This window comes from Nannospalax galili, unplaced genomic scaffold (genome assembly GCF_000622305.1).
Source record: "Nannospalax galili isolate Female #2095 unplaced genomic scaffold, S.galili_v1.0 scaffold127, whole genome shotgun sequence".
In the NCBI taxonomy this organism is placed as follows: domain Eukaryota; kingdom Metazoa; phylum Chordata; class Mammalia; order Rodentia; family Spalacidae; genus Nannospalax; species Nannospalax galili.
In genome coordinates this window covers 10399223-10414296 of record NW_008360326.1, presented here as the reverse complement: position 1 = coordinate 10414296, position 15074 = coordinate 10399223, and the positions used below count along the sequence as shown (strand labels likewise).

The following is a 15074-nucleotide window of genomic DNA, read 5'->3' as shown; positions in this document are numbered from 1 at the left end:
GTGTGGAGAGTGTGATTTGTGTTGATTGTACAGGATCATAAGAGAATAATACCCATGTGGGTATATGGAATACGTGTCTTTTTTTTGTTTTCCGTGGAGTGTAATGATTTTTTTTTTTTTTTTTTTTTTTTTTTTTTTTTTAGATCGTCCTTGCTGGAAGGAACCATGAATTGGCGTTTTCCCTTCTTCCTCTTGACCACAGTGACTTTGTCCTCCGTGTGCTCCCAGTTCAACCCTCTGTCTTTGGAGGAACTAGGCTCTGACACAGGGATCCAGATTTTCAATCAGATCATCAAGTCTCGGCCTCATGACAACATCGTTATCTCCCCCCATGGGATTGCATCCATCCTGGGGATGCTACAGCTGGGCGCCGATGGCAGGACGAAGAAGCAGCTCACCACAGTGATGAGATACGGTGTGAACGGTGCGTGTGTGTTCTACAGCCACTGGGGTGGCCTCAACAACAGTCTTTCGTGGGGAGGGTTGTGGTGTGATCTTTGCTTACAGCTTAAGAAGAGCAATCTAGAGGGCTCATGCAATGCCATCTGGAGCTTAGAGTCAGTGACTTCTAAAGGAAGGAATGAGGTGGCTGCAGTTAGGGCTCTGGTAGCTGTTCTGTAGCTATGGTGTTTTGTGTTGCCTCTGGGCTTCAGCTCTACTGCTTTCTGTAAAGGGAAAACTTGTGTTCTAAACATCCTTATAAAACATGTCAGCAGTAGAGGTGGGCAGTACCAGGAGCCTTGTGATGATGAATCTTCCCTGTATTGATGGTGGTGGAGTCGCATGAATCTACACAAATGATAAAAGTGCACAGAGTTACTCATGTGTGTATGCACAGAAGCATGTATGAGAAATGAGCAGAATCAGAATGAGTTCTGTGGACTGTGCCAATGACCATTCCGTGGTACAGTGACCATGCTTTTGGGAAAAACTGTTTGAAGGGCATGAGGGGCATCCTTTGTTCTTTAAAAAAATTAAATTCATTCATTAATATTTGTGGGGGGATATGTGTGTGTGTGTTGGTATAGAAATGTGAGGAGGCCAGAAGTCCGCGTTGGATGGCTCTCTCAGTTGTACTCTACCTTATGTTTTCAGACAAGGTCTCACTGAATCTGGAATTCATAGATTCAGCAAGATTGGCTAGCCAGTGGGCCCCAGGGATCCATCCACCTCTACCTCCCCAGGACTAGCAGTATAAGTGTGTGCCACCATACTGGCAGTTTTTATGTATGTGCTGGGGATCTAAACTCCAGTCCTAATGCTTATGTGGCAAGCACTTTACCGACTAAGCCATCTCCCCAACTCACCTTGTCTGTTGTTTTAAAATCACTTATATTGGAGCTGGAGAGATGGATCAGTGGTTAAAAGCTCTGACTTCTCTTGCAGAGTACCCAGGCATCCAAATGGTGGCTAACAACCACATGTAACTCCAGTTCCAGGGGATCTTCTTCTAACTTCCTCCAGCATTGCATGATACAGATGCACTTACATACATGCAGGCAATACACTCATATACATAAAATAAAAATAAACTATTTTTTAAAACTACTTATAAATATGAAATGGAAAACTAAATTAAAACAATAACAACAAAACCAACTAAGGTTCAGACACTGGGCTGAGATGGGAGAATCAGAAGGATTGTTGTTTGTTTTTCATAGGCAGAGTCTCGTTGTGTTGCCCTGGCTAGCCTGGAACTTGCTAGGTAGACCAGGCTGGTCTCCAGTGCAGAGAGATTCATCTACCTCTGCCTCTTCCTCCTGAGGGCTGGGATTAAAGTCATGTGCCACCACACTCAGCCTGAGGATCAAGAGTTTGAGACAAGAGTGTCCCAAAACAATCAAAGAAGCCAGGAGATGTAGCTTGGTGGTAGAAAACTTGCCTAGAATGCACAAGACCCTGGGTTTGATTTTTTTAATATTTTATTTATTGTTTTTATTTTATGTGTATGACTGTATTGCCTGCATGCATGTAAGTGCACCAGTGTTGTGCAGTGCCCTTGGAGGGCAAAAGAAGGCACTGAATTCCCTGGAACTGGAGTCATGGATGATTGTTAGCTGCCATGTGGGTGTTGGGAATTGAACCTGAGTTCTCTGCAAGAGCAGCCAGGGCTCTTACCAACTGAGCCATTTCCCCAGCCCATGGGTTTGATCTTTAGCACCACTAAAGCACACGCACACGCACACACACACGCACAAACACAAGACAGGAAAAAAAATAAGCTTACAGCCTAATAGGGCAGAGAGGTTTAGTTTTATTGAATGAAAAACTTGTTTTGAATTACCTGTTTAACCTCAGGAACACTGTTCCCTTTAGCTTAGGAGTGCTTGCTAGATCGGCTTCTTTTGTACAAGTGTAGTGCCTTCGGAAGCAGGACCTGATTCTGAGCCCTTCTTTGCCACCAACAGGCACAATGAATGTGAGCAAGTCACATTTCACATCAAGGTGGCAGATTCCTCATTGGAAAGTGAGGGAGTTTTCTTGTCTGGTTTTCCCTCTGCTAGCCAAGAAGTTCTAGGACTCTTGATTGCATTGGCTCCTCTTGCTGCAAGGGCCTGATGAGCAGGAGGCGTGCTCACCCTTGTCTTTCTGTTCCCCCTTCCATTGTGTTTTCAGTGTGACCCCTGCCAAGGCTGAGGCACCAGATGCCATGACATCACCCTGTGGACAAGGTGGCAAAGTTTGTCTGTGTTTGCAGATGTTCACCTGTGGATATGAGGAAGGGCTGAATTCCTAGAACACACTCTTCTGTCTATACCCGGGAAGCTCAGGAGCTTTTGGTGATCAGTATTTCCTTCATGAATCACTGCTAAAATTTATGGCCTTTCCTGTTGCCTTCCAGGCCCTCTTGGCCCATATAATTCCAAAATAGCACCTGGGTTTTTGTTTGGTCATATGGCAATGCCACTCCGTACAGACTTGAAGTCAATACTACTGCAGTTTTCATGATATTGGCCTGTTGTCTACCAAAGCCATGGCCCCACTTTTCTTGCTACAGAATTGTCAGAAGTCATATGTAAAATGTGACTTCTGGGTTCATCACATACTTAGAGATCTTTGGGATCTGGAGCTCTGAGTGTTCACAGTACTGACACTCACTGAGGGAGGGGCAGGGCTGTTTGGGATTGGGGAAATTGGCTGTGATCTTTTCTCTGTAGGAGTAGATTAGTTACTGTCTCATTACTGAGACAGAATACCTGACAAGACAGAATTTATTTTGGCTCACAGTTTGAGGGTATGGTCCCTTGTGATGGCAGCAGGTGCCTGAGGCAGCTGGTCACATCATATCCCCAGACAGGAAGAAGAGAAGAAGCCTGGTACTCAGCTTACCATCTCCTTTCTATCCATTTCAGAAATCCCAGCCCATGGTATGGTGCCACCCATGTTTAGGGTGGGTTTTCATACTTCAATTAACCCAGTCTAGAAACTCCCTTACAAATGTGCCCAGAGGCTAGAGTCTCCTAAGTGATTCCAGCTCCTGCCAGGGTGACAATATTAACCACCACAGGGAGGTACTGGACTTATAGAGTAAGTAAGGCTAGAGAGTCTCATGATGGATACTTGCCTGATGGGTATCTTTTGAGCCCCACAGCCTGCCCATTCTCTTATAAAATTAGCCCCCTCACAGCACTGTATGAGGGTGGTCATGGGTGGTCTCCCAAAGCTCCATCTGTGTTGTAAAGCCCTCCCTGTGAACCCAGAGATGCCCTGGCCTTATAGGGTCTGAGGAAGATGCACATTCAGAATGACTCTAGCACTTTCAAGGTGACTCTGGCAGGCTGTTTTAGGATAGTGTCATTTTGAAAAGACCTTATAGTGATTAGAAAGGACCTGTAATTCAACTCCCTGTGAAGCCCATCTCATCCTTAAGACATTTTGTGTTTCTCATGCCTCAAAACTAAATGGAGCATGAATGAATGGCTCATGTAAAGTAAAGCCTATGTTGCCATAAAATTAATTTCTTTACTTTCTGAGCTGATATCAAGTAAAAATCATGTTGTTCTGGTTGGTAGCACGTGGTAGTTTTTAGGCCTTAGGAAAAAAAATCACATTGTTAAATCCTTCACAAGAAAGGGACTAGTGCTTAAGACTGTTAGGCAGAAGGCTGGATGAGGAAGCATCCTGCAATCCATTCCCCACATGACTGCCAAATAAATCCTGGAGCACAAGGAATGAGGGCTGCCCTGGGAAGTGTTGAGAGTACTGTAGCATGCCTACACTGTACGGGAGCAGACGACTTAAAAAAACTTCTATGGTTTAACTCTACCCACTGCTCCCTAAGAAATAGGCCCCTTACAAGGCAGAAGACTTAAGTGCCTTGCGAGTCTTACTTTTCTTGCTTATAAAGTTCTTATATACTGTAATTCAACTGAGATCACGGGGGTGGGGGTGGGGAGGGGCTATGCATACCTGTGCGCACCCGCAAAAGCTGAAGGCTGATACTGAATTTCTTACTTGATTGTTCTCCACTTTATATATTCAGGCAGGGTCTCTCAGCTGTACCCAGAGTTCACTAATTTGACCAATCTAGCTGGACAGTTCCAATCCGGGAATGACCTGTCTACCTCCTAAGTGCTGAGCCTGTCAAGTGTTTACATGAGTGCTAGGGTTCCTAACTCGAGCCCTCATGTTGCAAGGCAAGTCTTTACCATCTGAGCCCCTTCCCAGACCCTTGCTTTGCTTTTTCAAACAGGGTCTTGCTATGTAGCATAGTCTGGTGTCAACTTAAGCTCATGATAATCCTCTTGCCTCAGCCTCCCAACTCCTGGGCCACTAGGTCCAACAACAATAGTTTTTTTTTAAAAAAAAAGAAACCTATGTAAATGATCATGAACATATTTCCATGTTCTCTCATTTCTCCTTCAGGAGTGGGTAAAGTCCTGAAGAAGATCAACAAGGCCATTGTCTCCAAGAAGAATAAAGACATTGTGACCGTGGCCAATGCTGTGTTTGTCAAGAATGGCTTCAAGATGGAAGCACCCTTTGCGGCAAGGAACAAAGATGTATTTCAGTCTGAAGTGAGGAATGTGAACTTCGAGGACCCAGTCTCTGCCTGCGATTCCATCAATATGTGGGTTAAAAATGAAACCAGGGGTGAGTGCTACCTAGCGTTATGTGGGTTCACATGTTGTGAATGGCAGAGTGAAATGCAGTGATTCTGGCTGTGGTCTTCGAGACCAGTGATTGCTTTACTGAGCACCACCTGGGTTCAGGCGGGCTCTGACCTTCCTTGTTCTCCCTGGCCCCAGGTCTTGGGTCTGCCTGCTTCATGCAGAATGTGCTGCCAGTGCTCACTGTACAGGGTTTTCAGTGGGCAGTGGTATAGAATGCAGCCCTCTACCTCTCTCATCGCCTGCTGTATCCTGCCTTCAGAGCCTTGCCTATGGGTCTGGTCTGTTTGGTCTTCTTGCCTGATTTTCTTAGTCATCTACTGTTTCCTTGACATGGAACACCCCTCTCACACTTTGGATTGGTTTCTCTCTTGTGCCCAAGCCTCTTCCATCACCAGGCTGTGGATGCCCCTTCACTGGCTGTGTTTGGCCTGTGATTACACCTTTTGAACCCCTCCATTATAGCACTTTCCACATCACGTAATGACTAGTTGTTTAGATGTTTTTTCTTATTACATGGAGATGTCCAATGTCGGTGTTTAAACCTGCTGATTTGTAAGCTGGAGGTCTCAGTGGAGACATTCAGGAGGAGCTTTAGGCCTAGAGCCGCAGAGGGATATTGTTCTAGTTCATTTCTGTTGCAACAATAAAATAACCTAACAAAAAAGCAGGGGAAGAAAGGCCTTATTTTAGCTCACAAGTCCAGGGAAGCACAGCCACAGAAGCTTAAAGCAGCGAGTCACATTACATCCACAGTCAAGGGCAGAGGGAAATAGATGCATGCGTGCTTAGTACTGAGCTAGCTTTCTCTGTTCATATAGTCCAGGGCCCCCAAACATGGGGATGGTGCTGCCTGTTTTCATGCTGGGTCTTCTTGCATCATTTAAGATGCTCAAAACAATCCCTCTTTGAGACTCTCTTCCAAGATGATTCTAGGTTGTATTAAGCTGAAAAACTGTCCCAGATGGTGAGACTATCCCAGTGCTTTTGGAAGCCTGTTTGAGTAGCAGGGAGAGACAGTCACAAGAGAAACGGAGACTCAACAAGTTAACTGGCCTTTCAGGATGTTTTTCAAAGCCCAGTTCCTGGTTCAGGTGAATCAGGATTGCCCAGGGGTATATTTAGAGTGATATTCCTTGGCCTCAACTTACTAGGGAAGAATTTCTGAGAAGGGCTGGTCGCCTCCGGTTGGGCTCCATCGCCCTACTTACATATGTGAAAGCGTGATCACCTCAGGAGTTAAGGAAGAGGGGGAGGAAGGATGTGCAGGGAGTGGAGGAGAGCCAGCGATTTTAGTAGCTCTGTAGCCCCTCTTCTCAGTTGCTATGTGGTCAGGGCTCTGATCCTGAGATCATGCCAGTGTCACAAGAGTGGTAGTATGTGTGTTCAGAGCTAGTTCTGGGCTATTGGTGCCTGTAGGTCTGGTGGCAGCAGGTACACATAGGACTGGCTCCTGGTCCTGATGCTGACTGTGTGATATCACTTCATTGTACCCTTGGACTTATCTACCTGTAGAAAGGTAATGTTGACCTACATTAGCAGTGTACCATCTGATGGTTTCAGAGCACCTGACTACCTGTGCTGGGGACCTCAGGCAGTGCTTTTCAACTCTGTCAGACCCAAATCTCTCTGTTTCTTTCCATCTTGGCAATGCTACTGACAGAACCTAGGGCCTTATGCCATGCTAGGCAAGTGCTAGAACACTGAGCTAGATCCTCAAGCTTACATTCCCTCATTTATTTTATTTTATCTTATTTTATTGGTATTTTTGAGACAGCATCTCCCTATAGCCCCAGGTAGCCTGGAACTTGCTTTGTAGACTCAAATACACAGAGATCAGCCTGCTTCTGCCTCCTGAGTGCTGGGATTAAAGGAGTGCGCTGTCACGCCCAGTGACATTCCCTCCTTTAAACATTTTTAATATTCATTACTATCTAGAAGTGAAATTCATAAACATGTATACTCTTTACACAAATACACAGATTAAAAACATTAATATGACGTCAGGCCATAATATAAGAGAAAACAAAAGTAATTTATAGATGTGGTTCAATAGCTAAACCTTGGTTTTCAACACCTTAAAACCTAGTTTTTGTATTTGGCATTTTTATCAAATTCTCAGTATAAATTTAAACAAGCAGTGCAACAGTAGGTGAAGACGGGTCTGTTGTAGCTGTTACACCATGACATGAGGTACTATTGCTGGTACAGTCTTTTCTAGAACAGTGCAAATTTCTTGGTAAACTTTCAAACAGACTAAAGTGCATGTGCATGTTATTGGTTTGCATGGTAGTCCTGTTGCCAGAGAATTTCACATATATAGAAATCTGGAAAGAAAATTATGTGGGGAGTGTGTGGGTGTGGGGAGTGTGTGGGTGTGGGGTGAGTGTGCACGTGCCTATGTGCAGAAAAGAGTGGGTTTCTGTGGTTTGAATCATGATACACTTCTCACTATGGGACTTTTGCTAGGGTGTGTGGCTATCATGCAAGAAGCAAGGCAAAGCGATGCCCACCTGTAACCTCAGCATTCAAGAGGCTGAGGCAGGAGGATCACAAATTCTATGCCAACTTAGGTTATATAAGTAGACCTTGTTTCAAAAATAAATAACTAAATAAATTAATGAATGAGTGAATGAATAGAATTTAAAATAGAAAGCAGGACATTCTTCTTTGTGTGGGACTGTTTTGAACACAGAGCATGTGGCTTATCTGTTATTGCCTTCTCAACCAGAATCCTCCCACAGATCTCCAAACAGGCAGCCTGTGTCCCAAGATAGGTAAGCTCCTCCAAGGAGATGCTGGTTCCTTCCCCACAGAGGAAAGGAGGTGCAGCGCAGAGGTGCCTGCAAGGCACACACCAGCGCCAGATCTGACCTGGAGGCCTTTCTGCAGCGTGACTCCTCTTCCACATACCCTGCCGTGTGGGCTCCTCAGCCTTTGTCACAGACCCCCACCCAACTATGCAGCAACGTGGAGCATATCCTTCTTGCTTCCCCATGAAGCTCCTCCTCCGTTCTGCACCACCACACCACATAAGTGGCACAGGAGCCGCAGGCTCGGCTCAGTTCAGAGCTCAGTTCTGCTACTTGCCAGTCAGCTTTGTAGCCTTGAAGTTGCTTAAGCTCTCCATGCCTCAGTTCCTCATCTGCAGAATGGCGATGTAGCATGATAACTATAAGAACTAGAGATGGAGAGATGGCTCGGAGGTTAAGAGCACTGGCTGCTCTTGCAGAGGACCCAGATTCGATTCCCAGCACCCACATGGCAGCTAACAACCATCTGTAACTCTAGTTACGGGAATTTGACACCCTCTTCTAACCTCCATGGGCACTGCATGACACAAGTGCACTTACATACATGCAGGCAATTGAAAAATAATAAAATATTTTGAAAAAGAATAATGGCAGCATGAAGGCTGGTTTTTTCTTTTCTTTTCTTTTCTTTTCTTTTTGAGGATGTGAATGATACACGGGAAGCACTGCAGAGGGCCTGGCACTTCACAGAATGCTTATCAAGTGTGAGCTGATTTCACAGTGGCTAGCTAAAGCCATGCTTCCCGGGGACCGTCTGTCACATCAGATGCCCCTTGCATTTGCCCCAACTGACTTAAGCACTTTCACTTTAAGGTGTTTGCTAAAGTTGCAGCTTTAGATGTTTCCAAATCTTTTTGACCTCTACCTCCAATCCTTAGCTCTTTGAGGGCAGGGCCTCTTTGTTAACCTATTAAAGAGTATACTTGGTATGTGATTGTTGGGTATCCCAAGATGGATGAGGATGCTCAGTACTTATTTGTGGCAACACTGATGGCAGGTCTCCCAGGTACCCCCTCATCTCCCAGCTGTTCATTTCTTCTCTTTTTTTCTTTGTCCCTATTTATTTCATCGTGCCTCCAGCCTCAATACATACTCATCCAGAGTGGAAATTCAAGACATTACTTTTTTATTGTTTGTTCTTGTTTTTATTTTTATTTTTGAGACAGGGTCTCACATATCCCAGGCTAGCCTTAAGCTCAATATTTAAGCTGAGGCTTGCCTTGAATTCCTGATTCTTTTTGCCTCCACCTCCTGAGTAGTGGGCTTACAGGTGTGCAGAGACACCCCGCTGGTTTTTGAAACATTGTAGGCTGAGGTTTTCTCAGGCTCTCATTGAGCCCTGACTGTAATCCTCAGTGTAGTGCTAGGAGTGAGAATGAAGGATGGAGGAATTAATGCAGCTCACCATGCAGCTGGGGGATACAGGTACATTCAAATTGCCTGGAATAAATAGCACCACAGCGACTGGTGCACCAGGCCTCTGAATGTGAAGGTGAGAGGCAAAGCAGCTCTTGCGAGATAGAGAGGAGTGATGGGGGCTTGGGTATTGAAAGGGAAGGATGGATTCCTCTGAAGGACAAAACAGCATTCAGTGCTGGGAATTAGTTCTATGGAATCCTTTTGGAGGATGCTGTTCGCAGAGGCACTGAATTGAATGGTGGCTATTTAGGGCCCCTGGTTTCCTTTCAGGACCTGACTTAGCTGGCGTTGATGCCCCCACATGGAAGAAAGAAGCACTGAAGACACTGCATCCTGGGTACCAGGAGCTTCCCCTGTGCCAGCACCAGCTTCTTTCCGAGTTGTTCATCATACATCAGGATTCCTTGAGCTTCATTTTAGGAGACTTGAAGCTCTCTACATAAATTAGATATCTGGGCTCTTTGGAGCTGTTAACTTTACTGTCACTATTTCAAGTATTATAACTTGCATTTATGTTCACACACACACACACACACACACACACACACACACACACACACACACCTACCTCTGAACCTTGTAAGACCAAGCCAAAAGGAACCTAAGTGAAAAACCTAAACACCAACCGCAGATGGCTTTTGAAGGATCACATGAGCGTCTTGAAGAGGGTGCTTGTTCCTTCACTACTGATGCAAGTGAGATGAAGCAACCTCGCATCCCAGCAAGAGAGCACTTACCTTCAAAGTTGGGAGCCCTCAGAGGCTAACTGTTTCTTCTTGTGTCTGTAACATTGGGAGCTAGCTCAATGCCTAGTTCTTAAACGGGAACACAATGTTCAGTTTCAGTTCTTCATGAAGTAAGCATGAAGGCTTTCAGTAACCAGGGATTCCAGACTAATCCAAGGCCGTTCTGAGATCTTGGAAGAAATGAAGTGTCTGCTGTTAATAGCATTGCACAGGCTGGAGTGTTTGTTTTGACTGGGATTAAATTAACCCAGTGACTTAAAAAAACAAAGTGAAGCAAAAACTGCTTATCTTGTAGGTACCAGGAACTCTCACTAGTATTCACATGTCAGTTGCCAGTAAAAAAACAAAAAAATTATTGTTAATTAGATATAGCTAGTTTGGATGCATAAAATTTTCTAAAACATGGGGCTTACAGAACCAGTTGTAATCTCTTGAAGTTTGGCAACTCCTAAGTAGAGGATCTCTATAGTCTTCTCTAGTGATTTCAATTTCTTTTTCAATTTTACTAGAAAAATTTAAATTTGAGTGAGAAAAAATTAGGAAGTATAAAAAGATGCTTTAAAAATCCATTTGAGGAACAAGAGTTGTAGCTCAGTTGGTAGAGTGCTTTCCTAGCATGCAGGGGCCCTGGGTTCAATTCCAAGTGTCATATAAATGAAGCATGGTAGCATACACTGTAATCCCATCACTTGGGAGGTGGAGGCAGGAGGATCAGAAGTTCAAAATCGTTCTTAACTATATAGAGAACACAAGGCCAGCCTTGGGTACATGAAACCCTGTCTTAAAAAAGATCCATTTGGCTTTTCATTCTCCCTCAGTAGCTACCATTTGCCCTCAGTGTGGTCTCCAGCGATCAGGTTTTCTCTCTGTTCTTAAACTTCACAGGCATGATCGACAACTTGCTGTCCCCAGATCTGATCGATGGGGTCTTCACCAGACTGGTACTTGTCAATGCCGTATATTTCAAGGGTTTGTGGAAATCGAGGTTTCAACCTGAAAACACAAAGAAACGGATATTCGTGGCAAGTGACGGGAAATCCTACCTAGTGCCAATGCTGGCCCAGCTCTCGGTGTTCCGCTGCGGTGAGTGCATGCTGGGCGAGGCCTGTTCTAGAATGTGCTGGTGGCAGAAAGGCTCTCAAGTGGTTTGACTTCACTCAAGAGCATATCTTTGGAAGAAGCAAAGTAGTGGCTCAGGCCTGTAATCCCAGCACTTAGGAGGCTGAGGTGGTAGTGATTGCTGTGAGTTCAAGGCCAGCCTAGACTGCATAGAGAGTTGCAGGGCAGCCTGGGCTATTGTGTGCAGCATACTCTCAAAAATAGAATAAGCTGGGCTTGGTGGCACATGCCTTTAATCCCAGCAGAGGCAGAGACAGGCGAATCTCTGTGAGTTCAAGGCCAGCCTGGTCTACGTAGTGAGTTCCAGGACAGCTGGGGCTACAGGGAGACTCTGTCTCAAAAAGACCAAAAAATAAAATAAAATAAATAAAATAAAATAATAAGAAAGTCCTTGAATCATGAATAGGAGATGTGATGGAGAAGTAATTAGCATTACAAATTCTAGACAGGGAACTAGAAAAAAGTCAGAACAGGGCAATTTTAAAATGTTCATATGAAAGTCCATTGGAGTTTCTTGACAGGGACTTCCAAAAGCATCCCTCTATTGACCTCCAGCTTCAATACATATTTATCCTTTTCTCTGGGTCACTCTGTCCTCTAAGGTTAGTAATGGTACCCACTGTTTGTAGCCCCAGCTTCCATCCCGTGCTTTATATAAAGCCTTCATTTATCTCTGCCTACATGACCCAGCTTGACGGCATATCAGTTTCCTGCCCAGTGTGACTTCTGTACTGAGCTCAGGACAGAACACATAAATGTTTTTTACTTTTCATTTGCTCATGAGTCAATACAGCAACAGCGTGGGCTCATCCTTCTCGCCCTCCTTTCTTGTGCCTGTCATTAGGTCTTCCTGGAACAACAGGGCTTGGAACCTAGCTGCTTTCTGGGCCTTTGTGCTGTGAGATTGTCATGCATCCCCTGGTTTCATACTTTGCCACCAAGTCAGCTTAACATGGTGAAATAGGCTTGCCTGGAGGTGGCTGTGAGGAGGGCCCAGCAGGCTGTGGTGGCCCCAAGCAGGCATTTTCATGACTGCAGACTGCTTAACCTGTCAGCCATTTCTGCCCATCTCCTTGGCCTCTGCTAGTGGTACTAGTCAGAGCTCAGAGGCTGCTGTGCCCAGACTCGCATGGCTCACAGGACTTCCTGTTGGGCGTTTCCTGGGTCTCAGCCAAGCCTCGCTGTTCTTGGGCACTTTGCTGAAAAACTGCCAATCAGTGGATCTGTCTTTTCTACTTTTCCCCTAAGATGATGTCAACATCTCTACACTGAGAAGGCTCACTTGGTAACATCAAGGAGAGGGGATGAAAGAGAGAAAGGCGATGCTTCTGATTTCTACCTCATAAAGAATAAGCACTTCAAGGATAGAAACATTCCTATTTTAGAAAGACTTTAGGGGCTAGAGAGAAAGCTCAGTGGTTAAGAATACTGACTGCTTTTGCAGAGGACCTGGGATCAGCACCCACATGGCGGCTAACAACTGTCCATAACTCCAGTTCTAGAGGATCCAATGCCCTCTTCTGACCTCTGCAGGCACTGCATATTTGTGGTACACCTGCATCCATACAGGCAAAATAAACACATAAATAAAAATTAATTAAAAATTTTAAAAAGCTTTAAAGTATTGTTTGGTAGAACAATATTTCATGCCCACTTCAAAATCAAATACAACAGTATGACATTAAATAAAGCAGAAAGAAAAAGTACTCTTATAATCCCACTTTCTATTAAGTGCTAGGTGTCATCATTTGGGCCCTATTCTGTGAATATGTAAGCTGGAGAGATGGCTCAGCAGTTACGAGTATATACTGCTCTTGTAGAGGACCTGACTTCAATTCCCAGCACTCACATCATGCAGCTCATGACTTGCCTGTAACTCTAGTCCCAGGGGATTTGACACTTCTGGCCTCCACAGGCACCTGCACACACATGCACATACCACACACAGACATGCACAGTATGCATAATTTAAAATAATAAAAGTAAATCTTAAATAGATATATTTGAGGCACATAGGGAGTTGTATTGCGATTTCTTTTCTATAATTTGCTTTATTTATAGCTACTGTATCATGGAAAACATTTTCCATCAATTTTTTAGGATTCACAAGACAATTTTTTTCAGTTGCATATTCATGATAGAACTGTATCATAATATCTTATGGATAGCTGGTTACTTTGTTCTTCTAGTAAATAACTCTGCAGTGAATATTCTTACATAAATTTTGTGGATGCTTATGTTAGTAGTTGTAAAGAGTGGTAAAGGTAATTTGCTAGGAATTGCTGAGTTGTTACAAATTTTCTGCTTAATTGCTTATGAATTATAGACATTATAGACTTTATTCTGGAAAATACCATAAAGAATAACTGTGTTTCTGTTTCTGTGTATATATATGTGCACATGCATGTTCATGTGGGTGTATGTGCAAGTATGTGTCTATATGGGGGGTGCACGCGGAAAGCAGAAGTCCATGTTGGCTGTCTTCCTCAGTTGTTCTCTGCCTTATTTTTTGAGCCAGCATCCCTCACTGAAAGTGGTGCTCACCAGCTCACCTAGGTTGGCTGGTCATCCAGCCCGGAGGATCTACCTGTGTGTTTCCCCAGCATCCCTCACTGAAAGTGGTGCTCACCAGCTCACCTAGGTTGGTTGGTCATCCAGCCCGGAGGATCTACCTGTGTGTTTCCCCAGCACTGGAATTATAAATTTGCTGCCATGTCTAGATTTTTACCTGGTTACTGGGGCTAGAACTCAGGTCCTCATGCTTTCATGAAAGGCACTTTACCAACTGGCCAGTGCCCCAGACCACCCCCTGCCCCCCTTTTTAGTTTCCAATTTCTCTTTGTGCTCAGTGAGTGTTTTGTATCTATCTTCCAATATTTCTTTTCCCTTGGCTGCCCCCAAAATTCTAGTTCCTCAGACTAGATGTATTATGTCTTTGCTGGTTGATTCCCCTGCCCCCAACCCCACCCAGTACTTTAGCATCAAATGGCTCCAATACTCAAGTTGTTTCCACCCAGCCTCTTTCCCATCAGCTGTCCCCAGACCCTTTTTGAACTCCAGTTTATAATGTAGACAACTGCAGTTAGAGGACCTACTTGTTGCTTTTCCAAATACGTTTTTCAGTTTCTACTTAAATAGGTTCTCAACAGTTCTCAGGAGCTCAGGAAATCTACTTGTAGTCGAAGGCCATTATAGGAATTCCTATCTATAATGCTTTCTGATACTATTTTTAAATGTCCCTTGATTTTACCAACCATGAAATGTTTGTAGCAGTTCAGCAAGTTTGTTATGCCATTCTTTGTAGGAAGTAGGGGTCAGAGCTTTACAGAGCACTCTCTAGAAAAGTGGATTCCTCTGAATGTATCTTTAAGAGAATTCTCCAGTCTTTGCATTCCATAAACTCGGCTTTTCACCAATTATTTCCCGTTAAAAGTCCAGGCAATCATTATTCATCTAAGAACAAGGCATCTTTGTTTCTTTTCAGAGTGAGAGAACCTGTGTCATGCATCATACACTGTAGAAATTGTCCTCATAGATGAGCACACATAGACTGTGCAGATGTTGAGTCAGAGAGAGCTTGGGATATGACACTGAAGGGAGGAGGCCCCATGCCCTGACCACAGCTCTCAAGTACCCTTTCCTGTTTGGTTTGTCCCATTGAGGAGGGGTCATGGCCACTGCTGCAGGCGTGGGTCAGTTCTATAACTAGACTGTGAAGAGTCACCAAACATTCAAAAGATAAGGAACCAGAATGGCCTGTGCCTCTGAGCCCTGCACTTTGCTGAAACGGGAGAATCTTGAGTTTGAACCTGGTATCTATGGCAAGACTGTTTTATAAGTAGGGGAGGATTTTTTTTACAAAGCTG

The 15074-nt window shown here is 44.4% G+C and overlaps 1 protein-coding gene across 1 annotated transcript in view; it reads left to right on the top strand.

The window, feature by feature from the left end:
* The window catches only part of Serpine2 (serpin family E member 2), a 65928-nt gene that overhangs the window by 37802 nt on the left and 13052 nt on the right, over positions 1-15074 (top strand). Inside the window, exons 2-4 of the mRNA XM_008825824.3 lie at positions 144-424; positions 4867-5094; positions 10975-11172. Coding sequence (XP_008824046.1) covers positions 166-424; positions 4867-5094; positions 10975-11172 — 685 coding nt within the window. The 5' untranslated portion in view covers positions 144-165. The remainder of the gene's footprint in view (positions 1-143; positions 425-4866; positions 5095-10974; positions 11173-15074) is intronic.